This window comes from Anomaloglossus baeobatrachus, chromosome 12 (assembly GCF_048569485.1).
Source record: "Anomaloglossus baeobatrachus isolate aAnoBae1 chromosome 12, aAnoBae1.hap1, whole genome shotgun sequence".
Taxonomy (NCBI): Eukaryota; Metazoa; Chordata; class Amphibia; order Anura; family Aromobatidae; genus Anomaloglossus; species Anomaloglossus baeobatrachus.
Genome location: NC_134364.1, coordinates 116,249,198 through 116,276,445, shown reverse-complemented (window position 1 = coordinate 116,276,445; position 27,248 = coordinate 116,249,198). Strand labels below are relative to the sequence as shown.

The 27,248-nt window shown below is 53.0% G+C and overlaps 1 protein-coding gene across 1 annotated transcript in view; it reads left to right on the top strand.

Annotated features, from left to right (window-relative positions):
- The window catches only part of NUSAP1 (nucleolar and spindle associated protein 1), a 177,867-nt gene that overhangs the window by 65,598 nt on the left and 85,021 nt on the right, over window positions 1-27,248 (top strand). The window contains exon 7 of the mRNA XM_075330138.1: window positions 24,803-24,850. Within this exon, the coding sequence (XP_075186253.1) occupies window positions 24,803-24,850 (48 nt within the window). The remainder of the gene's footprint in view (window positions 1-24,802; window positions 24,851-27,248) is intronic.

Sequence of the window (27,248 nt, the reverse complement as noted above, 5' to 3'; positions counted from 1 at the left end):
GCAGCCCACTGGTGTGCCTGACAGGGTGTGGTGCAATATGTACCTAGGACTTGTCAATGCTGGTGGAGGCAAAACAGAGACCCAGAACCATGGGGGGGGGGGGGGGGGGTTTGAGCCCTGCACGGGGAAGGCAGATTGTGCAGAACCCTGTGACGACCCGAATAGTCCAGGGCGTCACACTTTCATGAAGTTCTTCTGATTTTCAAATTCTTTTTTTTCCCTCTCTGCATCTAACCCCTCCAAAACCAGTAGGTGTTTCATCTGAATCATATCATCTAACGAGGGGATGTTAGGTGAGAGACAATTTTCAAGTATCGCCCTTTTAGCTGACAACAAAATAACATGCAGCAATGTGGGTGGGCATTCATTCCCCCCTCCCCCCCCCCCCCCCCGCCCCTGCCCCCATCTTTCTCCTCCTCCCATTTATGGAATAAGACCAAAGTGGATGTCAGGCAGATTGTTTCCAAATTTCAAAAAACACATTTTGTGATTTGAGTCCAAAGGGGTTGGAGATTTGAACAGGTCCACAAACTATGGGATAGTTGTTCCATATCTTCCATATATGGAATCTGTTGTTAAACTATGGAATAGGTCTGTCGCTTCATCTTTGCACCTAGGACAGTGTGTAATTCTGTCTGGTTTCGCTTTTGTCTGGGGGAGATAGGACGCATATATTGCCCTTTGTATTAATCTGAACTGTGTTTCCCTCCATTGCTCATTAATGACTGTTTTACGGAGCTGGGCCCACCCCTGTCTAATCTTCTCACCCAGATTTGGAATGTTTAACTGCTTTTCCCAAGACCTAAAGAAGGCCTCCGGATGTTGTGCCACGAGCAGATCCCTCGTTACCCCCATACAGCCTTGATATAGAGGACGAGACAATCAAATGTGTTGCAGATTGCCTCCTGGGACACATCCACCAGATTTAGGACATTGTGTTTCACCTGGTCAAATTAAAATATCTGATTAGGTTTAATGCGTTACTTTTCCTTCAATTCATCCCTTTCTAGCCACCTCAATTTGCTAGGATGAATGAGATGAGACATTACGTATCCCCTTTACTCTCCATTCCTCAGATAGTTTACTAACCCCTTGTAAGAGCTCCGGGTTGTTCCAGATAGGTAAGTATTTAGAGATTCTATGTGAGAGTCCATAATATTTCCTTACTATCTTCCACGTTGCTATCATATCTGTAAACATGGACGAGTGTTGAGGAGGTAACGCCGACTGACGGGAGTGTAACAGATCCAGAAGCTCCCAGGGTTGGGCGTAGGTATTTCAAAGGCTATTGCCTCATACTGTCCGGAGCCATGAATCCAGTCCATCAAATATCTAGTTAGAGGATACAGTATAGCATGCCTAACATTTGGGAGGTTTAGACCTCCTTTATCTTTAGAAGCCATCCGCTTCTTTAGCCTTATACGGGGTAATTTCAATCTCTAGATAAAATGCGAGAGTGCTTTATTTTGAGATACTCTGTCCCTATGTTTTAGGAGTAAGGGGAGGGTTTGTATGTGGTACATTAGCCTGGATACCGACCTCATCTTGATCAGATGCACTCTGCCTATCATATTTAATGGAAGCTCCTGCCATCTTTTAAAATCTTCTGTTATGTGTTTTAGCAGGGGTGGAAAGTTTAGGCCATATAGAATTCTGGGTTCCCTTCCGATTTTCTCCCCTAAATAAGTTATAAATGAGTTTGGTACTGAGATCCCTGGAAAATCCTGGGTTTGGTGCTGGTGTGTACTCTGTTTCTCCACATAGAGCAACTCGCACTTTTTCTTCATCGTTCCTATGGGAGACCCAGACCATGGGTGTATAGCTTCTGCCTCCGGAGGACACACAAAGTACTACACTAAAAAGTGTAGCTCCTCCCTCCGAGCATATACACCCCCTGGATAACCAAATATAGCCAGTTCAATGCTTTGTGTTCAGGAGGCATACATCCACACATGCATCCTCATCTGATTTTGATTTTTGGAAAGAGTTTGAAGAAAAGCGGGTCCAAGCCTGGACTCCCGGCATGTCCCTTCTCACCCCACTGTGTCGGCGGTGCTGTTAAGGTTGATTTCAGGGCTGGAGCCTTACATGCCGCGCTCCTTCACCATCCCTCGGGCTCTGGCTTGAAGTGGGAGCCAGCACGGTTCTCCCTGCCTTGCAGGAGACCGGTCTCCATCCGCAGCCCTTTCAGGATCCTGCCGGACGGAGCACTCATCCCTCAGGGACCTGGCCCTGCGTCTCACAAGCTAAGTATCTGAGACGTTATCTGGGGGTCCCTTGTACTTTATTGTTGGGGAGAGTGTGCTGTGTAACTATGCTGACTTTCCGGCCGGTGCTCTGGTTTTCACCAGAGAACCGCGCCGATGGTGCCTGCGCGCCGGCCGCATCGTTAAATTTAGGCCCCGGCTTCGCCTGAGGCCTAGTTTCGTTTTCACTGCCCCTGCATGCCAATCATGCAGAGGGACAGTGCGGCTCCGCCCAGCGGCCGTTCGGCTCAGCAGAGGGACACTCCTCTCTGAGGAAATGTTTCCCTCCCCTGTATATCTCCTTGGCCCTCGGGATCCCGCTCTTAGAGTAGGCCCCGCCCCCTCTCCTCGCTCCGGCTTGGGCAGAAGCGCTATTTTATCAGCGTTCTTATGTCAGCACAGCGATCGGTGCTGGCTGCAGTATCTCTCTGGGGGTCCGGGCTGTGGGATCTGGAAGGCACAGAGAGGGGTTGGCAGAATGTCAGACGGTATGGCAAGCCACAATCTCCGGTTGTGGACCTGCTTATATTATATACTCTGCTTATATACTCTGCTGGGGGTCATTCTGACTCAGAGCCCCCACTTCAGCAGCATGTCTCACACGAGCAGCAAGGCTGTACTCAATATGCACTGCATGTAGGCTCCTACTGCCTGTACCGAGCACATAACCACATTGTGATGCCTGCTCTAACATGGTGGTGCCTCAGCCTGGAGTCTCATCCCCAGTGGTTCCTCCGGCTGCTCCGGCTCCGGTGGCTGAACCCCCGGCTTGGGCAGAATCCTTCTCTCCATGGGACAGCTGTCCCGGACTCTGCTGAGCATGCATCAGCCCCCTTCTCAGGGCGCTTCTGCTGCTACGGCTCGCTCAGCAAAGCTCACAGAGGATTCTCCATCTGGTCTCAGACCCCGTCCTCCTAAAAGGAGACGCAGGGTCCCCTCTCCTTCCTCGTACTGCGGCTCTGATTCACGAGCTGACTCGCAGGACGAGGAGGATGCCTTCACTGGGGGCTCGGACGCTACCTCCATGTACCCCATTGATCTGTCCGAAAGTGACGCAGATGCTAGTGATTTGATTGCGTCCATTAATTTTGTACTGGACCTCAATCCGCCTGTATCAGAGGAGCAACCCTCTCTGGCAAGAAAGCACCAGTTTACCTTGCCCAAGAGAACAAGGAGTGTGTTCCTTAACCACTCCAGTTTTCAGGCCACTGTGACCAAGCCTAGGGCCTGTCCTGGCAGACGCTGCCCAAAGCGTGGTTCTGATGACCGTTTTCAGTTTCCACCAGAGGTGGTCAAGGAGTGGGCTCATTCACCAAAGGTAGACCCTCCGGTGTCTAGACTCTCAGTCCGGACAGTTGTATCAGTGGCTGATGACATCTCTCTTAAGGATTCCCTGGCGGGAAGAGTAACTGACCGCCAGGTTGACCTTCTGGCCAAATCTGTATCTGAGGCGGCAGGGGTCTCGTTCTCCCCATCTTTTGCAGCAGTGTGGGCTCTCATAGCCATCTCTGCTTCTCTAGAGGAGATGCATTCCCTCACCAGGGACTCTATGCCCGAAATGGTTGCCTTAACTTCCAGGCTTCAGCCTTTTCATCCTATGCCATGTCTGCCATGCTGGAGGCTTCTCACCGCACTGCGGTGGCTTCGGCTAATTCTCTCGTATGCGCAGGATCTTGTGGCTTCGAGAGTGGAAGGCAGACGCTTCTTCAATGAAGTACCTTGCTGGGCTCCCATTTGCTGGGCCCAGGCTGTTCGGTGAACAACTGGATGAAATTATTCAAGGAAACCTGTCCAGGGCAGGAACCAGTCGAGGTTTCGTTCCTTTCGTTCCTCCAACTGGTCGTCCTCTAAGCCCTCGGCCTCGTCCACTAACTCAGCCAAGGACCAAAAACCCATCTGACGCACGAAGTCGCGTCCTCAGAGCAGGAGCTGCTGCCACTAAGGCAGCCTCCTCTTGACTATCTGGCCGCGCCAGCAACGTCCTTGGTCGGTGTCAGGCTCTCCCGCTTTGGCGACATGTGGTTTCAACACGTCTCCGATCAGTGGGTGCGGGATATCACCTCCCACGGCTACAGGATAGAATTATATCCAGCCCGCCAAACAGATTTTTTCTGTCAACTCCCCCCTGCTCCAAGGCCGCCGCCTTCTCACAGGCCGTGGCACCCTTGCAGGCCAACGGAGTAATTGTACCGGTTCCCGCCTGGGAACGGTTCAGAGGTTTCTACTCAGATCTCTTCCTAGTCCCCGAAAGGGACGGTTCCTTCCGGCCCATCCTGGATCTCAAGCTTCTCAAAAAGCATGTTCAGGTGTGGCATTTTCGCATGGAGTCTCTGCGATCAGTCATTGCCTCAATGACCCAAGGAGATTTCCTAGCATCCTCGACATCCGAGATGCCTACCTGCATGTGCCAATTGCAGTTTCACACCAGCGTTGGCTACGTTTTGCAATCGGAGAGGAACATTTCCAATTCGTGGCTCTTCCCTTCGGGTTAGCCACGACCCCTCGAGTATTCATCAGGGTCATGGCAGCAGTGGTTGCGGTTCTGCACCTCCGGGGGTTGGCAGTAATCCCTTTTCCTGGACGGCCTTCTAGTCAAGGCTTCATCCAGTGCAGACTGTCAGCGGAGTGCCTCGCTCACTCTCGCCACTCTAGTCCAATTCGGGTGGCTTGTCCTTTTCCCAAGTCCACTCTGACTCTGACCCAGAAGCTCATGTACCTATTGATGCAATTCGAGACTCTGCCGGCACTGGTGAAGCTGCCCTTAGTCAAACAGCAGTCCCTCCACTGGCGGTGCGCCCTTTGCTGAGGCCCAGCCGTCATTCCATCAGGCACCTAATGCAGGTGCTGGGTCAGATGGTGGCGTCAATGGAAGCGGTTCCTTTGCCCAGTTCCATCTGCGTCCTCTGCAGCTGGACATTCTCCGCTGTTGGGACAAGCGACCTTGCTCCTTGCACAGGTTAGTGGCTCTGTCGCCACAGACGAGGGGCTCCCTTCAGTGGTGGCTTCGGCCCCTCTCTCTTCAGGGATGCTCCTTCCTGGCCCCGTCCCGGGAGATCCTCACCACGGATGCCAGTCTATCCGGCTGGGGAGCAGTATATCTCCACCACAGAGCGCAGGGCACTTGGACTCCGTCTGAATCAGCCCTCTCGATCAATGTGCTGGAAATCAGAGCTGTACTTCTAGCTCTCTTAGCCTTTCACCACCTGTTGGCGGGCAAGCACATTCGAGTCCGGTCAGACAACGCGACAGCGGTTGCCTACATCAACTGCCAGGGCGGGACACTAGGCCGCCTGGCAATGTTGGAGGTTCAACGCATCCTTCAGTGGACGGAGGACTCAAAGTCCACCATATCCGCAGTCTACATCCCAGGCGTGGAAAACTGGGAGGCAGATTATCTCAGCCGTCAAACCGTGGACAGCGGCGAGTGGGCTCTGCATTCGGCAGTGTTTCGGTCACTCTGCCGCAAGGGGGGCACTCCGGAAGTGGATCTTCACTCCCACGATCCTCAGGCCTTTGCAGCGGACGCGCTGGTTCAAGATTTGTCCCAGTTTCGTCTGTCTTACGTGTTTCCCCCTCTAGCTCTTGCTCAGAGTCCTGCGCAAGCTCAGAATGGAGGGCGTCGGGTCATTCTCATTGCTCCAGACTGGCCCAGGCGAGCTTGGTACCCAGACCTGCTCCATCTGTCCGTAGAGGTGCCGTGGCATCTCCCGGACCGTTCAGACCTTCTCTCACAAGGTCCGTTTTTCCGCCTGAATTCTGCGGCTCTCAGATTGACGGCGTGGCTCTTCAGTCCTGGATCTTGACGACTTCTGGTATCTCTCCTGAAGTCATCTCCACTATGACTCGGGCTCGGAAGTATTCCTTGGCCAAAATCTATCACAGGACCTGGAGAATTTTCTCTAGTCCCTTCCACGACAGCATAGGAGGTTGTCTCTCCACGCCCTAATTGGGACAGGAAGTTCAAGAGGTTTAAAAGGACCCTCCCACCTCCCATAGCCAGTGTCTTTCCTGTCCCCATGGGGCATGGAGAGGTTTTTTCTTTCTCCTATGCTGTGGTGGCCGGTGAACTACAGTATAGAATTTTTTTTATTTTTTTTCCCCCTCTTACTTGCAGCCGGACAGTATCGGTCGAGCCTTTACCACTCCTCCCTTGCTGTTCCCTCACGCTGTGGGGGACCGCTGCTCCAGCCTTCCGGAACCTCCTCTGGGGTGATGCAGGCTGTTGAGCTCCCCGGCCGGCGTCCTCCCTGAGCCACCGGCCGCTTCCTGCATGCACGCTGCTGGAGCGATCCGGAAGTGCTACCGCGGGCGGGACTTCCGGTTTAGCGAACTTCCGGTTTGGGCACTTCCGGTCGCGGAGGCAGCGTGGAGGACACGCCGACGCTGATCGGCCTGCCCGGGACCAGATGCAGGAGGCGGGGAAAAGTTAGCTGTCACTGGGGGCAGGCCCTTCTGCATAAGGGCTGCCGTGAAGACGTCAGATTCATGGTAAGAGATTCGACCGTGCTCCCTGTCATGTCTTCCCCTGCAGCTGCATCTGCAGAGCCCAGTGTGCCCCCTACCACAGTAAGTACGGAGGGGGATGGTCCCTCAGGCATAGATCTCAGGCAGATAATTTATGGAATTCTGGTCTGTGTTTTCTAGGAGGACAAGGCCACTAAGAAACTTGACAAAACTGAAAAGTCAGAAAAGTCTGAGAAGTCAGAAAAGTCAGATAAACCGGATAGACCTGACAGATATGAAAAGATTAAAAAATGTCCAGTCTGTATAAAGAAGCTCCCTACATCCTGGGATAAGAAGCTTTGCCAACAGTGTACGGACCAGATTGTTAGGGCCGAACAACCGTCCCTGGTAGACGAGTTGCGGTCCATGATGAAACAGGAGATTCAGGCCTCACTAGCCTCCCTCCCTGCTCCTGGCCCCTCTTCTCCAAAAAAGAGGAAACTCCAGTCAGCCCCGTCTGATCATGAGGACGCTGATTCCGCCTCAGAGGGCCCTGATGAAGGATTTCCCTCTGGGAGGTCTGACCAGTCCTTTCTTTTTCCCTCAGAAGATTTAGGGGATCTTATTGGGGCGGTTCGGAGTACTATGGGGTTAGAGGAAGTACAATCTCTTCCCTCTATCCAGGATGAGATGTTTGCTGGCCTAAAAACAGTCAAACAATTAGGGTTTCCGGTTCATGCCAATATTCTGGATATTGTCTCTCAGGAATGGGAATTTCCTGAGAGGCGGGTACGGAGTGACCCTAGACGCCGGTTTCCGCTAGAACCTTCTGAATTACATTGGGAGGTCCCAAAAGTAGATGTACAGGTGGCTAGGGTGGCTAAACAAACGGTGCTTCCATTTGAAGATACTTCCCAACTTAAGGATCAGCTGGATATGAAGGTAGAAGGGCTAATGAAGCGATCCTGGGAGGCATCGTCTTCTTCCATTCAGGCTAATATTGCCTCCACTTGTGTATCCAAGTCCCTGCTTAAGTGGTTAGACCAGTTGGAGGCTCATATTTCTTTGTCGCTCCATTGGGAGACCCAGACAATTGGGGTGTATAGCTTCTGCCTCCGGAGGCCACACAAAGTAATTACACTTTAAAAAGTGTAACCCCTCCCCTCTGCTATACACCCTCCCGTGCATCACGGGCCCCTCAGTTTTTTGCTTTGTGTTGAAGGAGGCACACATTCACGCAAGCTCCACGTTTTAGTCAGCAGCAGCTGCTGACTTTATCGGATGGAAGAAAAGAGGGCCCCTATGGGGCCCCCGGCATGCTCCTTTCTCACCCCACTCAGGTCGGCGGTGTTGTTAAGGTTGAGGTACCCATTGCGGGTACACAGGCTGGAGCCACATGCCGCTTTCCTTCCCCATCCCTTAGGGGCTCTGGGGAAGTGGGATCCTATCCGGTCATCCAGACACTGGGACCGGTCTCCCTCCGCAGCCCCTGGGGGAATCTGCCGGACAGGAGACGGAGTATCGTCAGGGACATGGCCCTGCATCCACAGGTATTCTGTGTCCCCGTTGGGACGGCGCATAAAGCACCTTAGGCCCAGACGCTGCAGCGACTGCGGCGTGAGTATGGGTCCGGGACTACCGCGCCGACCGTGCACTGTCGGCCGGCCGCGGTTTTAACTTTAGTCCCCGGCTTTTGCGGCCTAGTATAGTATTCTCCCGCCCCCAGGCCTGCCAGTCAGGGAAAAGGGCGGGACGGTCGGTATGACGCCGACAGTGAGGGCTGGAGTACACTGAGCTGTCCTCCGCCCCTCTCACTACTCACGCTGGGGCACCAGATTCCCGCACTTTTGTGACTACGCCCACACCTCCCTCCTCCTCTGAGAACGCCGTCAGCCATTTTTTCAGCACATTCTGCGGTGGAGAACTTCTGGCTGCAGCTGAGGGAGACCCGGGGCAGGGAATCTGGTGGCCACACAGAGCGGTTGGTAAGCCACACCGGTCTGCCGGTGCTGGACCCCCCAGAGTGCCGAACTGTATATATATCTTTTGTGTATACATTTGCTGGTTCGGCTGTACTGTTAACTTGGGGCTATATATATCCCTCAGTGATCACGGTGATCCCTTACTTATCTCTTGGAGGACAACAACATGTCGTCCGCAAAGAGCAAGGGTACCAAGGCACAGGCTTATTTTGCAACCTGTACCTCATGTGCGGCTATACTACCTGCAGGTTCCACCTACCCTCATTGTGTGCAATGCTCGGCCCCTGTGACACTCACTCAGCCGGAGCCTCAGGCACTGGTGGGACCCCCGGCTCAGGTAGAGACACCGGTTCCCACTGTCCAGGTGACAGGGACAGAGTTTGCAGTTTTGGCTGACAAACTGTCTGAGTTGCTTTCACAGTCCATGGCTCAGTCTATGGACAAATGGTCTGCTAAGATACTAGAAGCCTTGCAGTCCAGACCAACAACACAGATGCAGGGCACTGTGCGTTCTTCGTCCCCAGGTCCCCCTCAGTTGGCGCAGCAATCTGCTCCTGAGGTGACACATAGGTCCCACGGTGAGGACTCCGACTCGGACCGCAGTCCCAGACCGGTGAAGCGGGCTCGCTGGGGACCTTCCTCCACTTCATCACGCTGCTCAGGGTCTCAGCATGAGGACTCTCTAGAGGATGAAGAGGAAGGCGCAGCTCAGGGCTCAGACCCTGACGGTGCTCTCAATCTAGATACACCTGAAGGGGACGCCATAGTAAATGACCTTATAGCGTCCATCAACCAGGTGCTAGAAATTTCTCCTCCAACTCCAACTGTAGAGGAGGCGGTTTCACAGCAAGAGAAACACCAGTTTAGGTTTCCCAAACGTCCACGGAGTGCCTTTGTCGATCACTCTAATTTCAGGGATGCTGTCCAGAAGCACAGAGCATACCCGGACAAGCGTTTTACTAAGCGCCTTAATGACACACGTTATCCCTTCCCCCCGGAAGTAGTGAAGGGTTGGGCTCAGTGTCCATAAGTGGATCCTCCAGTCTCTAGGCTGGCGGCCAGATCTGTGGTTTCAGTGGCAGATGGCTCATCGCTCAAGGATGCCACTGACAGGCAGATAGAGCTCATGATGAAATCCATCTATGAAGCCATAGGAGCATCTTTTGCTCCGGCATTCGCGGCAGTGTGGGCGCTCCAAGCTATCTCAGCTTGTCTGTCTGAGATTACTGCGGTCACACGCACCGCTACTCCGCAGGTTGTGTCTCTGACTTCTCAGGCGTTGGCTTTTTCGTCCTACGCCATGAACGCCGTCCTGGACTCGGTGAGCCGTTCAGCGGTAGCATCCGCCAATTCGGTGGCAGTCCGCAGAGCCATGTGGCTACGTGAATGGAAGGCAGACTCTGCCTCCAAGAAATTCTTAACCGGTTTGCCATTTTCTGGCGACCGTTTGTTTGGCGAGCAATTGGACGAAATTATTAAACAATCCAAGGAAAAGGACTCGTCCTTATCCCAGTCTAAACAAAACAAACCTCAACAGCGAAAGTTTCAATCGAGGTTTCAGTCCTTTCGGCCCTCGGCCAAGTCACATTCCTCCACGTCAAACAGGTCGGAGAAGGGCCAGAGGAACCCTTCTGCATGGCGGTCTAAGTCACGGCCTAAAAAGACCGCCGGAGGCACCGCCACCAAGGCGGCCTCTTCATGACTCTCGGCCTCCCCAAACCGCATCCTCGGTCGGTGGCAGGCTCTCCCGCTTTTGCGACGCCTGGTGGCCACATGTCCAAGACCGATGGGTGAGAGACATTCTGTCTCACGGTTACAGGATAGAGTTCAGCTCTCGTCCTCCGACTCGTTTCTTCACAACATCTCCGCCCCCAGAGCGAGCCGCTGCACTTTTTCAGGCGGTGAATGCTCTGAAGGCAGAAGGAGTGGTGATTCCCGTTCCCCCTCAGGAACATGGTCACGGCTTCTACTCCAACTTGTTCGTGGTGCCAAAAAAGGACGGATCTTTCCGTCCCGTTCTAGACCTCAAACTGCTCAACAAGCATGTCAGCACCAGAAGGTTTCGGATGGAATCTCTCCGCTCGGTCATCGCCTCAATGTCACAAGGAGACTTCCTAGCATCAATAGACATCAAGGATGCTTATCTCCATGTGCCGATCGCACCCGAACATCAACGCTTCTTGCGTTTCGCCATTGGGGACGAACACCTTCAGTTCGTGGCACTGCCTTTCGGCTTGGCGACAGCCCCACGGGTCTTCACCAAGATTATGGCAACAGTGGTGGCGGTCCTACACTCTCAGGGCCACTCGGTGATCCCTTACTTAGACGATCTCCTAGTCAAGGCACCCTCCTGGGTGGCTTGCCAGCACAGCCTGACCATTGCCCTGGAGACTCTCCAGAGGTTCGGGTGGATCATCAATTTCCCAAAGTCAAAATTGACACCGACCCAATCCCTGACTTACCTCGGGATGGAGTTTCATAATCTGTCAGCGATAGTGAAGCTTCCGCTGGACAAACAGCGTTCACTACAGACAGGGGTCCAATCTCTTCTTCGGGGTCAGTCTCACTCGTTGAGACGCCTTATGCACTTCCTAGGGAAGATGGTGGCAGCAATGGAAGCAGTTCCCTTTGCGCAGTTTCATCTGCGTCCACTTCAGTGGGACATTCTCCGCAAATGGGACAAGAGGCCGACGTCCCTCGACAGGAACGTCTCCCTGTCAAGAGCAGCCAAAACCTCCCTTCAGTGGTGGCTTCTTCCCACTTCTTTGTCGAAGGGAAAATCCTTCCTGCCCCCATCCTGGGCTGTGGTCACGACAGACGCGAGCCTGTCAGGGTGGGGAGCGGTCTTCCTCCACCACAGGGCTCAGGGAACCTGGACTCCGACGGAGTCCTCCCTGCAGATCAATGTTCTGGAGATAAGGGCAGTGTATCTAGCCCTACAGGCGTTCCAGCGGTGGCTGGAGGGCAGACAGATCCGAATACAATCAGACAACGCCACGGCGGTCGCATACATCAACCACCAGGGCGGCACACGCAGTCGTCAAGCATTCGAAGAAGTTCGGAGGATTCTGCTGTGGGCGGAAGCCACAGCCTCCACCATCTCCGCAGTTCACATCCCGGGCGTAGAAAACTGGGAAGCAGACTTTCTCAGTCGCCAGGGCATGGACGGAGGGGAATGGTCTCTTCACCCGGACGTGTTTCAAGAGATCTGTTGCCTCTGGGGAACGCCGGACGTCAATCTAATGGCGTCTCGGCACAACAACAAAGTCCCGGCATTCATGGCACGGTCTCAGGATCACAGGGCGCTGGCGGCAGATGCGTTAGTTCAGGACTGGTCGCAGTTTCGGCTACCCTATGTATTTCCCCCTCTGGCACTACTGCCCAGAGTGTTACGCAAGATCAGGTCCGACTGCAGCCGCGCCATCCTCGTCGCTCCAGACTGGCCGAGGAGATCGTGGTACCCGGATCTGTGGCACCTCACGGTGGGGCAACCCTGGGCACTCCCAGACCGACCAGACTTGCTGTCTCAAGGGCCATTTTTCCATCTGAATTCTGTGGCCATTGAGTCTTGGCTCCTAGCGTCATCAGGGTTATCTCAAGATGTCATTGCCACCATGAGACAGGCCAGGAAATCAACGTCCGCCAAGATCTACCACAGGACTTGGAGGATCTTCTTAGCCTGGTGCTCGGATCGGGGTTTTGCTCCCTGGCCGTTTGCATTGCCCACTTTTCTTTCCTTCCTTCAATCAGGATTGGACAAGGGCTTGTCTCTCGGCTCTCTCAAGGGACAAGTGTCGGCGCTTTCAGTGTTTTTTCAAAAGCGTCTAGCCAGACTCTCGCAGGTCCGCACGTTCCTGCAGGGAGTTTGCCACATAGTCCCACCTTACAAGCGTCCGCTAGAACCCTGGGATCTTAACAAGGTGCTGACGGCTCTCCAGAAGCCACCTTTCGAGCCGATGCGGGAGATCTCTCTATCTCGCCTTTCACAGAAAGTGGCCTTCCTAGTGGCAGTCACTTCACTTAGGAGAGTGTCTGAGCTAGCAGCGCTGTCATGCAAAGTCCCCTTCCTGGTCTTTCACCAGGATAAGGTGGTCCTCCGTCCGGTCCCGGAATTTCTCCCCAAGGTGGTATCCCCTTTTCATCTCAATCAGGATATCTCCTTGCCTTCTTTTTGCCCTCATCCAGTTCACCAATGTGAAAAGGATTTGCACTTGTTAGACCTCGTGAGAGCACTCAGAATCTACATTTCTCGCATGGCGCCCCTGCGCCGTTCGGATGCGCTCTTTGTCCTTGTCGCTGGCCAGCGTAAGGGGTCGCAGGCTTCCAAGTCAACCTGAAAGCCCATTCTACCAGAGCTGTAGGTGCGTCCTGGGCATTGCGGCACCAGGCTACGGCTCAGCAGGTGTGTCAGGCGGCTACCTGGTCGAGTCTGCACACCTTCACAAAACACTATCAGGTGCATGCCTATGCTTCGGCAGAGGCTAGCCTAGGTAGGCGAGTCCTTCAGGCGGCAATTGCCCACCTGTAAAAGGGGGCCGGTTCCGGCTCTTTTTATCGAGGTATTCTGTTACCCACCCAGGGATTGCTTTTGGACATCCCAATTGTCTGGGTCTCCCAATCGAGCGACAAAGAAGAAGGGAATTTTGTTTACTTACCGTAAATTCCTTTTCTTCTAGCTCCTATTGGGAGACCCAGCACCCGCCCCTGTTCCCTTCGGGCTGTTGTTCTTTTGTGTACACATGTTGTTCATGTTCAATTGTTCTTTTGGTTAATGGTTCAGTTCTCCGAACATCCTTCGGATTGAATTTACCTTAGACCAATTTATAGGTTTCCTCCTTCCTGCTTTGGCACCAAAACTGAGGGGCCCGTGATGCATGGGAGGGTGTATAGCAGAGGGGAGGGGTTACACTTTTTAAAGTGTAATTACTTTGTGTGGCCTCCGGAGGCAGAAGCTATACACCCCAATTGTCTGGGTCTCCCAATAGGAGCTAGAAGAAAAGGAATTTACGGTAAGTAAACAAAATTCCCTTCTTCCCAAGGTACCCCTAGGGAGGAGTTGCTGGAATTCCTTCCCTTACTTAGGAAGGCTACCAGTTTTTTGGCAGATACCTCAGTGGAATCAGTCCGCCTGGCGGCCAGGACCTCGGTTCTATCTAACTCTGCCAGACGTGCCCTCTGGCTTAAGGCCTGGAGTGGAGACTCCACCTCCAAAATGAGGCTTTGCTCCCTTCCGTTTAAAGGGGATTTGGTGTTTGGGCCTGCCCTGGATGATATTTTGGACAAGGCAACTGATCGTAAGGCCTTACCTGATACTAGACCCACCAAGAAGCTGTCCTTTCGTCCCTCGATGCCTCCAGCCTCCCAGCCCAGAGGGAAAGGGAAGGCGGGCCGGTGGAGCTATCCTAAGGGTAGAGGAAGAAACATCCTCATCCCTCCCCATCAGCAACGTCCCCAGCAGGACAAGCAGTGACTCGGCTCGGGTGGGGGGACGACTCTCGGCGTTTCTTCCCCAGTGGCGGTCCATAACCACTTGCCAATGGGTTCTGAAGATCGTCTCAGAGGGTCTCTTAATAGAATTCATCCCCCCCCCTCTTCCGGGTCTCCGAGTCACAGCTCTGGCGTCGCAGGTTTCACAGGCTCTGTTGTACGCAAAGATTCTAGAGCTAATGCACTCGGGGGTAGTTTCCCCAGTCCCGAGTCAGAAAGAAGGGATAGGACACTACTCCCGCCTCTTCCTTGTCAAGAAACCATCGGGCGACGTCCGGATAATAATCAATTTAAAACGTCTCAACAAGACAGGTCAGGTACCGGCGGTTCAAGATGGAGTCAGTCAAATCAGCTATCCCCCTGATAGGTCTACACCACCAGATGGCCTTTATAGACTTGAAGGATGCCTACTTCCATGTGCCCGTCCATCCGGGTCACAGGCAATACCTCAGGTTTGCGGTTCTGCACGGGGAGATAGTGCTTCATTTCCAATTCAATGTACTCCCCTTCGGGATCTCCTCGGCTCCAAGGATCTTTTCAAAGATCATGGCAGAGGTGGTCGCCTTCATACGATTGCAGGGTATCTGTCTGGTTCCATATCTGGACGACTTTCTTCTCATGGCTCCCTCTGCTCAGACCCTCCGGAGCCATGTTGCAAAGTCTTTAGAGATCCTTCAGTCTCTGGGATGGATTCCAAATCTCAAAAAATCAGTTAAACCCCTCCTCCACTCGGCAGTTTCTCGGAGTGCTGCTGGACTCCGACAGACAGGCATCCTTTCTCCCAGAGGGCTACAGGGTAGCTCTGTTAGCCAAAATATCAAAGCTTCGCAGGCAGGCTCGCCCGACGCTTCGAGCAGCAATGTCTGCTCTGGGTTCTATGACATCCTGCATTCCCTCAGTCAGGTGGGCTCAGGCCCATTCTCGGTGTCTCCAGGATCATATCCTGGCGCATTGGGACAGACTCCCGTCTTCCCTAAACAGACGGTTTCGCCTCTCGGGGCCCGTCTCCTCATCCCTTCTCTGGTGGCTGCGGCCCAACAACCTGCAGGTGGGGGTTGCCTGGACGCAGGCACCCCTGGTTACACTGACCACAGATGCCAGCCTGCGAGGATGGGGTGCAATGGTGGCAAACTCCCCATTTCAGGGGGTCTGGAGTCCTTATGTCAGCTCCCAATCCTCCAACTACCGGGAGCTCAGGGTAGTCGGGGAAGCCCTCCTTGCGGCTCAGGATCTCGTCCGGGACTCTCACGTCCTGGTATATTCCGACAATGTCACAACAGTGGCACATCTCTGCCATCAGGGCAGTACACGCTTAGGCGCCCTGAAGTCGGTGTCCTCCCGGATCTTTCAATGGGCGGAACAATCACTGCTATCCCTTTCTGCGGTCCATCTGAAGGGCTCACTAAATCTGCAGGCAGATTTCCTGAGTCGTCGGGATGTTCATCCGGGGGAATGGAGTCTCGATCAGGCGGTGTTCTGCTCTCTGGTGGTAAGGTGGGGTGCTCCAGAGGTGGACCTCTTTGCTTCGGCAGGAAATCGCAAGGTCGCAACATATTTCTTCGGCGCTCCATTGGGAGACCCAGACGATTGGGTGTATAGCACTGCCTCCGGAGGCCACACAAAGCATTACACTAAAAAGTGTAAGGCCCCTCCCCTTCTGGCTATACACCCCCAGTGGGATCACTGGCTCACCAGTTTTCTGCTTTGTGCGAAGGAGGTCAGACATCCACGCATAGCTCCACTGTTTAGTCAGCAGCAGCTGCTGACTATGTCGGATGGAAGAAAAGAGGGCCCATACTAGGGCCCCCAGCATGCTCCCTTCTCACCCCACTTTATGTCGGCGGTGTTTGTTAAGGTTGAGGTACCCATTGCGGGTACGGAGGCTGGAGCCCACATGCTGCTTTCCTTCCCCATCCCCCTGAGGGGCTCTGAGGAAGTGGGATCTTACCGGCCCCCAAGCCCTGAGGCCGGGCTCCATCCACAGACCCATGGAACCTGCTGGATGCGGAGCTGGGTACCGTTCAGGGACAAGGCCCTGCGACATTAAGGTACTCTGTGTCCCCGTATGTACAGGCCGCGCACACTCCAGGCTTGCTGGGTGTGCTAGTGCGCCGGGGACAGTAGCGCTGAGCGCTGGGGTTACAGTCACTACAGTTTTCTGAGTGACTTTATGTGTTGGGGACTGCCGCGCCGGCCGCCCCTAGAGCGGCGGCGCGGCTGCGACTTGTAGTGCGCCGGGGACTTAGCGACGACCGTGCTTTGACGACGGCGTCGCTTATAAATTTAGTCCCCGGCTTCTGCGGCCTTGCTCCGCTTCGTTCCCGCCCCCATTCTGTCAATCAGGGCAAGGGAGAGACGCTGTACGATTCATCAGCGCCGAGGGCTGGAGTCTTATTTACATGCTCCAGCCCTCTCACTGAGCACAGTGGGACGCAGGCTTCCCGCTCTTTGTCTGCACACGCCCAGGGCCCGCCCCTCTCCATAGGACGCCGGCAGCCATTCCTACATGCAGTCTGGCTGGAGAACGGACACAGGCTCTGGGAGACCCAGACAAGGGATTTCTGGCGACCACACACCCGCGTTAAGCGGGCGGTAAGCAGCACTTAAGTGCTGGCCCCACTAGTGCCACAGTGTTATATTTGTGTACTTTTTCTCTGTACCATATATATATATATTTTGCACTGTAAGGTCGCTTCTTGGCTGTATACCCCAATTGCTCTGAGGAGAAGACAACATGTCATCTGCAAAACGCAAGGGTGCCAAGACACAGGCTGTGAGCGCTGCTTGTGCCGCTTGTGGGGCTGATCTACCGACAGGTTACAATGACCCACATTGTGTGCAATGTTCGGTCCCTGTGCCACTTCGTCAGCCGGAGTCTATGGTGGTAGTGGCCCAGGCAGAGTCGCCGGTGAACCCTGTCCCGGTGACGGGGACAGAGTTTGCAGTTTTTGCTGACAGGATGTCTGTCACTATGACAAAAATCCTAGAGACCTTGCAGGCCAGGCCAGTTACTCAGTCCATGGACGCTGCTGCGGCAATGTTCCCCGGTCCCCCTCAGTTGGAGTTAATCCGGGCTTCAAGGGGGTCCCAGGCATCTCAGCCTGACGGCTCTGATTCAGATGACAGTCCCAGGCAGCCTAAGCGTGCTCGCTGGGAGAGACCCTCCACGTCATCACGCGGATCAGGGTCTCAGCGAGAAGAGTCTCTACATGATGAGACAGAGGAGGGGGATCAGGAGTCTAATCCTGAAACCGCTCTCAATCTGGATACTCCTGATGGTGACGCCATGGTAAATGACCTTATAGGGGCCATCAATAGTCTATTGGAAATTTCTCCCCCTGCCCCTTCTGCAGAGGAGGCAGCGGCACAGCAGGAGAAGTTCCATTTCAGGTATCCCAAGCCTAAACTGAGTACTTTTCTGGACCACGCTGACTTCAGAGAATCAGTCCAGAAACACCATGCTTACCCAGATAAGCGTTTCTCCAAACGTCTTAAGGATACACGTTATCCCTTTCCCCCTGACGTGGTCAAACGCTGGACCCAGTGTCCAAAGGTGGACCCCCCAATCTCCAGGCTTGCAGCTAGATCCATAGTTGCAGTGGAAGATGGGGCTTCACTTAAAGATGCCAATGACAGACAGATGGACCTTTGGTTAAAGTCTGTCTATGAAGCTATCGGCGCGTCGTTTGCTCCAGCATTCGCGGCCGTGTGGGAACTCCAAGCTATTTCTGCTGGCCTGGCACAGGTGGACTCTATCATATGTCCAGCAGTGCCGCGAGTAGCGTCCCTAACCTCGCAAATGTCTGCGTTTGCGACTTACGCTATCAACGCTGTCCTGGACTCTACAAGCCGTACCTCAATTGCGTCTGCCAACTCTGTTGTCTTGCGCAGAGCCTTGTGGTTAAAGGAATGGAAAGCGGATTCTGCTTCCAAAAAATGTTTAACCAGCTTGCCACTATCTGTAGATAGACTGTTTTGTGAACAATTGGCTGAAATCATTAAGCAATCCAAGGGTAAGGACTCCTCCTTACCCCAGCCCAGATCAAGCAAACCTCAACAGAGGAAGTGGCAGTCGAGGTTTCGGTCCTTTCGAGGCTCCAGCAAGACCCAATTCTCCTCGTCCAAAGGGACTCAGAAGGAGCAAAGGAGCTCAGATTCCTGGCGGGCTCATTCACGCCCCAAGAAAGCAACCGGAGGAACCGCTTCCAAGGCGGCTGCCTCATGACTTTCGGCCTCATCCCTCCGCATCCTCGGTCGGTGGCAGGCTCTCCCGCTTTTGCGACATTTGGCTGCCACAGGTCAAAGACCGGTGGGTAACAGACATTTTGTCTCACGGGTACAGGATAGAATTCAGTTCTCGTCCTCCGCCTCGGTTCTTCAGAACCTCCCCACATCCCGACCGAGCAGATGCCCTTCTGCAAGCGGTGTGCTCACTAAAAGCAGAAGGAGTGGTGATCCCTGTTCCTCTGCAGGAACAAGGGCAAGGTTTTTACTCCAATCTCTTCGTGGTTCCAAAAAAGGACGGCTCGTTTCGTCCTGTTCTGGACCTAAAGCTCCTCAACAAGCATGTGAACGCCAGGCGGTTCCGGATGGAATCCCTCCGCTCCGTCATTGCCTCAATGTCTCAAGGAGATTTTCTTGCATCAATAGACATCAAGGATGCTTATCTCCACGTGCCGATTGCTACAGAGCACCAACGTTTTCTACGTTTCCTGATAGGAGACGACCATCTCCAGTTCGTAGCTCTGCCATTCGGTCTGGCGACAGCCCCACGGGTTTTCACCAAGGTCATGGCGGCAGTGGTAGCAGTCTTGCATTCTCAGGGACATTCGGTGATCCCTTACTTAGACGATCTACTTGTCAAAGCACCCTCTCAAGAGGCATGCCAACACAGCCTGAATGTTGCGCTGGAGACTCTCCAGACTTTCGGGTGGATCATCAACTTTTCAAAGTCCAACCTGGCACCGACTCAATCACTAACGTATCTTGGCATGGAGTTTCATACTCTCTCAGCGATAGTGAAGCTTCCGCTGGACAAGCAGCGGTCACTACAGACAGGGGTGCAGTCTCTCCTGCAGGGTCAGTCGTACCCCTTAAGGCGCCTCATGCACTTCCTTGGGAAGATGGTGGCAGCAATGGAGGCAGTCCCGTTCGCGCAGTTTCACTTCAATGGAACATTCTCCGCCAATGGGACGGGAAGACAACTTCCCTAGACAGGAAAGTCTCCCTTTCTCAGACGGCCAAGGACTCTCTGCAATGGTGGCTTCTTCCCACCTCATTATCACAGGGAAGATCATTCCTGCCCCCATCCTGGGCAGTGGTCACGACAGACGCGAGTCTGTCAGGGTGGGGAGCAGTTTTTCTCCACCACAGGGCTCAAGGGACGTGGACTCAGCAGGAGTCCACACTTCAGATCAATGTTCTGGAAATCAGGGCAGTGTATCTTGCCCTATTAGCCTTCCAGCAGTGGCTGGAAGGAAAGCAGATCCGAATTCAGTCGGACAACTCCACAGCGGTGGCATACATCAACCACCAAGGAGGGACACGCAGTCCGCAAGCCTTCCAGGAAGTCAGGCGGATTCTGATGTGGGTGGAGGAAAGAGCATCCACCATATCAGCAGTTCACATCCCGGGCGTAGAAAACTGGGAAGCAGACTTCCTCAGTCGCCAGGGCATGGACGCAGGGGAATGGTCCCTTCACCCGGACGTGTTTCAGGAAATCTGCCGCCGCTGGGGGGTGCCGGACGTCGACCTAATGGCGTCTCGGCACAACAACAAGGTCCCGACCTTCATAGCGCGGTCTCGCGATCAAAGAGCTCTAGCGGCAGACGCCTTAGTGCAAGATTGGTCGCAGTTCCGGCTCCCTTATGTGTTTCCACCTCTGGCACTCCTGCCCAGAGTGTTACGCAAGATCAGATCCGATTGCGGCCGCGTCATACTCGTCGCCCCAGACTGGCCGAGGAGGTCGTGGTACCCGGATCTGTGGCATCTCACGGTCGGCCAACCGTGGGCACTACCAGACCGTCCAGACTTACTGTCCCAAGGGCCGTTTTTCCATCGGAATTCTGCGGCCCTGAACCTGACTGTGTGGCCATTGAGTCCTGGATCCTAGCGTCTTCAGGCTTACCCCAAAGGGTCGTGGCCACCATGAGACAGGCTAGGAAGTCCACTTCTGCTAAGATCTACCACAGAACGTGGAAGATTTTCTTATCCTGGTGCTCTGCACAAGGAGTATCCCCCTGGCCATTCGCGTTACCTGTCTTTCTTTCCTTCCTGCAATCTGGGTTGGAAAAGGGCTTGTCGCTCGGCTCCCTTAAAGGGCAAGTCTCGGCACTATCCGTGTTTTTTCAGAAGCGTCTAGCGCGACTTTCTAAGGTGCGCACGTTCCTGCAGGGGGTGTGTCATATCGTACCTCCGTACAGGCGGCCGTTAGATCCGTGGGATCTAAACAAGGTCCTTGTTGCTCTCCAGAAGCCGCCTTTCGAGCCCCTGAGGGATGTGTCACTTTCTCGACTCTCACAGAAAGTGGCATTTCTGGTAGCGGTCACGTCTCTTCGGAGAGTGTCTGAACTAGCAGCGCTGTCATGCAAAGCTCCTTTCCTGGTGTTCCACCAGGACAAGGTAGTGCTGCGCCCCATTCAGGAGTTTCTCCCTAAGGTGGTATCCTCTTTTCACCTTAATCAGGATATCTCCTTGCCTTCCTTTTATCCGTATGCAGTTCATCAGTATGAAAAGGATCTACATTTGTTGGATCTGGTGAGAGCACTCAGAATCTACATTTCCCGCACGGCGCCCCTGCGCCGCTCGGATGCACTCTTTGTCCTTGTCGCTGGTAAGCGCAAAGGGTCGCAGGCTTCTAAGGCCACCCTGGCTCGATGGATCAAAGAACCAATTCTTGAAGCCTACCGTTCTGCTGGGCTTCCGGTTCCATCAGGGCTGAAGGCCCATTCTACCAGAGCCGTGGGTGCGTCCTGGGCATTACGACACCAGGCTACGGCTCAACAGGTGTGCCAGGCAGCTACCTGGTCGAGTCTGCACACTTTCACCAAACATTATCAGGTGCATACCTATGCTTCGGCGGACGCCAGCCTAGGTAGAAGAGTCCTGCAGGCGGCAGTTGCCTCCCCGTAGGGGAGGGCTGTCTTCGCAGCTCTAACATGAGGTATTTCTTTACCCACCCAGGGACAGCTTTTGGACGTCCCAATCGTCTGGGTCTCCCAATGGAGCGCCGAAGAAGAAGGGAATTTTGTTACTTACCGTAAATTCCTTTTCTTCTAGCTCCTATTGGGAGACCCAGCACCCGCCCTGTTGTCCTTCGGGATTTTTGGTTGTTTTTCGGGTACACATGTTGTTCATGTTGAACGGTTTTCAGTTCTCCGACGTTACTTCGGAGTGAATTTGTTTAAACCAGTTATTGGCTTTCCTCCTTCTTGCTTTTGCACTAAAACTGGTGAGCCAGTGATCCCACTGGGGGTGTATAGCCAGAAGGGGAGGGGCCTTACACTTTTTAGTGTAATGCTTTGTGTGGCCTCCGGAGGCAGTGCTATACACCCAATCGTCTGGGTCTCCCAATAGGAGCTAGAAGAAAAGGAATTTACGGTAAGTAACAAAATTCCCTTCTTCTCCCTGAACCCCCGGGACAAGGCGTTAGGGGTAGACGCTTTCTGCCACAATTGGTCTTTTTGCCTCGCTTACGCGTTCCCCCCTCTTCCTCTTCTCGCAAGGACCCTGAGGAAGATCAGAGACGAGGGGGTCCCAACTATACTGGTAGCCCCGCTGTGGCCTCGGAGGAGTTGGTACAGCCTGATCATGACTCTAGGGATAGATGGACCAGTCCTCTTAGGTTCAGACCCCAGTTTACTGTCCCAGGGTCCGATTTTCCATCCGGCTCCCCAGAAACTCAAATTGGCTGCTTGGCTTCTGAGGCCCGGGCACTGAAGGCCCAAGGACTATCTGACAAAGTTGTGGCTACCCTACAGAAGAACCGTAAACCAGTGACTAATAGTATTTACAACAAAATCTGGAAGAGATTTTCCTCCTGGTGTGGATCTCGGCCTCCTGACCCACTCCGGCCTAATATTGCGCAGATTCTAGACTTCCTCCAGAGTGGATTGGACTTAGGCCTTAGGCCTAGCACCCTGAAAGTTCAGGTATCAGCACTCAGTGCAGTCTTTGATACGGCTCTGGCAGATCATCGTTGGATCCGTCGGTTCTTTGTGTCCGCTAGTAGGCTCTGTCCACGTCAGAGGGTCCTGACGCCTCGCTGGGATCTCAATGTGGTCCTTACCGGACTTACCGTTAATTCGGTTTCTAGGACCTTCCACGACAGCAGGTAATTCCCTCCCCTTTTATATTCATATATTCATGGATATGTTGTACTTCTCAATTGCTATGGGTTCTTTGTAAGACACTGGCTATGGGAGGTGGGAGGGTCCTTTTAAACCTCTTGAACTTCCTGTCCCAATTAGGGCGTGGAGAGACAACCTCCTATGCTGTCGTGGAAGGTCCTAGAAACCGAATTAACGGTAAGAATAATTCTTATTTCCTGTCCTGGTGTCGCTCTTCCTGCCATGCTTCTTGACCTTTTTCCTTGCCGACCCTTCTGTCCTTTCTGCAGTCCGTCTGTAGCTAGGACTATCCCTCAATTCCCTCAAGGGACAGGTCTCGGCTCTGTCAGTGTTGTGCCAGCGGCGTATCGCTCGGCTGGCTCAGGTGCGCTCCTTCATGCAGGGCGCATCTCACAGCATTCCGCCTTATCGGCGGCCTTTGGATCCCTGGGACCTTAATCTGGTCCTCACGGCTTCCAGAAACCCCCCTTTGAGCCTCTTAGGGAGGTTTCTTTGTCTCGTCTTTCACAGAAAGTGGTCTTTCTAGTAGCCATAACTACCCTCAGGAGAGTCTCTGATTTGACTGCGCTCTCTTCGGAGTCACCTTTTTTTGGTTTTTCATCAAGACAAGGTGGTTCTCCATCCGACTCCGGACTTTCTCCCTAAGGTGGTTTCTCCTTTCCACCTTAACCAGGACATTTCCCTGCCTTCCTTTTGTCCGGCTCCTGTTCATCGCTTTGAAAAAGCGTTGCATACTCTGGATCTGGTGCGGGCGCTCCGGATCTATGTGTTTCGCACCGCTGTTGTTAGGCGGCGCACCTCTCTTTTTGTGCTGACCACAGGTCGGCGTGAGGGCCTCTGTTTCTAAGCCGACCCTAGCTCGTTGGATTAGGTCGGCCATTTCCGATGCCTACCAGTGTACTCAAGTGCCTCCCCCGCCGGGGATCAAGGCGCACTCGACCAGAGCTGTCGGTGCCTCTTGGTTTCTCAGGCACCAGGCTACGGCTCAGCAGGTCTGTCAGGCTGCCACTTGGACTAGTCTGCATACCTTTTCGAAGCACTACCAAGTGCATGCTTATGCTTCGGCAGATGCGAGCTTGGGCAGACGCATCCTTCAGGCGGCTGTCGCCCATTTGTGAAGTTAGGTTTTGCCTACTTCTCAGTTTTCTGTTTATTCCCACCCATGGACTGCTTTAGAACGTCCCAAGGTCTGGGTCTCCCATAAGGAACGATGAAGAAAAAGAGAATTTTGTTGACTTACCGTAAATTCTTTTTCTTATAGTTCCGTAATGGGAGACCCAGCACCCTCCCTGTTGCCTTTTGGCAGTTCTTGCTCCGCGTGTTATCACCGGCTGTTGTTGTAGACAGAGATTCCGGTTGTTCCGGTTCTTGCTCTATCTCTACTTGTGGGTGGCTACTCTCCTTCAGCTTTTGCACTAAACTGGCTATATTTGGTTATCCAGGGGGTGTATATGCTCGGAGGGAGGAGCTACACTTTTTAGTATAGTACTTTGTGTGTCCTCCGGAGGCAGAAGCTATACACCCATGGTCTGGGTCTCCCAATACGGAACTATAAGAAAAAGAATTTACGGTAAGTAAACAAAATTCTCTTTGTTGTGTTGATCCGAAAACCTGAATATTCCCCAAATGCTCGCAAACTGTACAATATCCGCGGGACTTGGTTTATTGGGCCAGAGAGGAAGAGTAAGATGTAATCTGCAAAAAAAGTTACTTGGTGTCGTTTTTTATTTATGGAGATACCCTGAAATATAGTTTGGCCTGACAATAGTCTCACCAGGGGTTCAAGTGCCAAATTTACAAGCAGCGGGGAAAGGACAGCCTTGTCTGGTTCCCTTAAACAGCTGAAAGGGGGTTAACAAAAAGCAGGAATGTATACTTGTGCCTTTGGGGGCGTGTATATTGCTAAGCTATGTGTAAAAGCATCCCGAGAAACGCATCTCCTCTAATACTCCATAAAGCCATGGCCACTGGATGTTATCAAAGAAGACTGCTTTTTTATGGGTTTTTTTGTGTTTGTTTTTTTGTTGTCATGGGAACAGAAAAAACATGATTTGGGATAACACCTTTGGGATGAACTAGACTAGAGAAGGTGAGCTTGGCCCTCTTCTGTAACATTCGTGTCTGACTTCACAAATGATCTTGTTGATGAAAGGGCAAAAATGTCCACCGTCCCCTCCAAAATTTTGTGAAAACTGTTCCCAGAAGAAAGGAAGTCAGTTCAGAGACCAACATTTGTATTTATTTCAATCTATCAATATAAAGTATAATTATTTTTGTTTTGTTTTCTATTTTGCAGTTGCTGACAAAGAACTCTAACCAGAAAACTCCCGGCAGCAATAGCAAGGTAAAGAGATGACCACATACGGTACATATGTTATCTTTAGCTTAGAAAGCCAGCCCCAAACCTCTGTGCATAATGTGGCATCACAAAGTGTGATATTATCATGTATGCTACAAACTGGCTGGAAATAGAAAACTCTTATATAATTCTGGTTGTTAGAGGTCCCTATTTGGTACATCCTGAAAATAAATTTCATTTAGCTTTGCTTTTTGTGTTTCTTAAGTTTAACAATACAAAACGTTTTTGTGGGGAAACCATTTACTAAAATTTGATTGTCACAAATCAAAACGATAAAAAAAATCCAGGCTGTGTGATTACGCTTCTGTAGGAGGCCAGAGCGGGGGGGGATCCTTTTTTTAAAAATTATTTATTAATGTTCTCATAATCCATATACAACACGTTGCGGCTGGCAAGCCTTCTTCAGGTATGATGGAAGCAATAACTTAATCCTTATCTTCCCTTTTGTACCCATCCAGGTAAACTATTCAACTTATCATATAAAAGTTGGTTGTGGGTTTATTTATTTTTTCTTTGTCGCTCCATTGGGAGACCCAGACAATTGGGTGTATAGCTTCTGCCTCCGGAGGCCACACAAAGCATTACACTTTTAAAAAAGTGTAACCCCTCCCCTCTGCCTATACACCCTCCCGTGGATCACGGGCTCCTCAGTTTTATGCTTTGTGTGGAAGGAGGCACACATCCACTCATGCATTCTCATATTAGTTATGTCGGTTGGAAGAAAAGAGGGCTCCCACGGGGCCCCCGGCATGTTCCCTTCTCACCCCACTACGTTGGCGGTGTTGTTAAGGTTGAGGTACCCATTGTGGGTACAAAGGCCGGAGCCTTATGCCGTTTCCTTCACCATCCCTTAGCGGCTCTGGGAGAAGTGGGATCCTGAGCGGTCATCCATTTACTGGGACCGTGCTCCCTCCGCAGCCCCTGTGGGAATCTGACGGACCGGAGTCTATTCAACCTCAGGGACCGGGCCCTGCAACTCTAAGGTACTCTGTGTCCCCATAGGACTGTGCAGGGAGCGCACCTTCTTTCCGGACGCTGCGGCAGCTGCTGAATGAGAAGGCCGGCGGACTTCCGCGCCGACCGTGCCTGCTTGTCGGGCGCGGTCTCAAATTTAGTCCCCGGCTTCATCGCGGCCTAGTCGCAAAAATCCCGCCCCCGGGCCTGCCTGTCAAAAGTAAGGGCGGGACTGCCGACCTGATGTCGGATGTGAGGGCCGGACCATCCTGCATGCTTCCTCCCCCCTCACTGATCACTGTGGGGACCCCAGATTCCCGCACTTTCCTGGCGCCCCCCACGGCTCCACTCCTCCCCTGAGAGCTCCGGCAGCCATTTTTTGGCATTCTGCCGGTGGAGGATTCTCAGGAAGAGCTCTGCAGCTCCGGGGGACCTAAGGCAGGGAATCTGGAGGACACACACTCCGCTTTTTAGCAGTCGGTAAGCCACACCGGTCACCCGGTGCTGGTCCCCCCCCCCAGGGTGCCGGAATAGATACGTATTTATATATATATATATATATATATATATATATATATATATATATATATATATATATATATATATATATATATATATATATATACACTTCTGTTCGGTCGGGCTGTATACCCTTTATTGCCCATATACCCTCAGTGATCATTCTCCTAGGAGACAACAGCATGTCGTCCACAAGGAGCAAAGCTGTTAAGGCACAGGGTTTTTTTGCGGCCTGTACCTCTTGTGGGGCTATGTTACCTGCGGGTTCCACCTACCCTCACTGTGAGCAATGCTCGACCCCTGCTTCGCTTGCTCAGCCGGAGCTTCGGTCACTAGTGGGCCCCTCGGCTCATGTAGACCCCCCTGCTCCCCCTGTCCAGGCGGCAGGGACAGAGTTCGCCTCTTTTGCTGAGAAACTCTGAGTCACTTTCACAATCCATGGCTCAGTCTATGGACAAATGGTCTGCCAAGCTTCTAGAAGCTTTGCAGTCCAGACCGGTCCTTACACAGGCCCCGGCCCCTGTTGGATCGTCACCTCCAGACCCCTCTCGGTCCGCGCCGCAGCGCGCTCCCAGGTTGGGCCCTAGGTCTCACGTGGAGGACTCCTGCCCGGACCACAGTCCTAGACAGGCTAAGCGGGCTCGCTGGGAATCTTCCCCGACTTCTTCACGCTGCTCGGGTTCCCAGCTTGAGGACTCCTTGGAGGACGAGGCGGACGTCGCAGCTCAGGGCTCTGACCCTGACGTCGCCCTTAACCTTGATACACCTGAAGGGGACGCCTTAGTGAATGATCTTATTTCGTCCATCAACCAGGTGTTGGATCTCTCTCCCCCGCCTCCTACTGTAGAGGAGTCGGTGTCTCAGCAGGAGAAACACCAGTTTAGGTTCCCCAAACGTACACGTAGTGCGT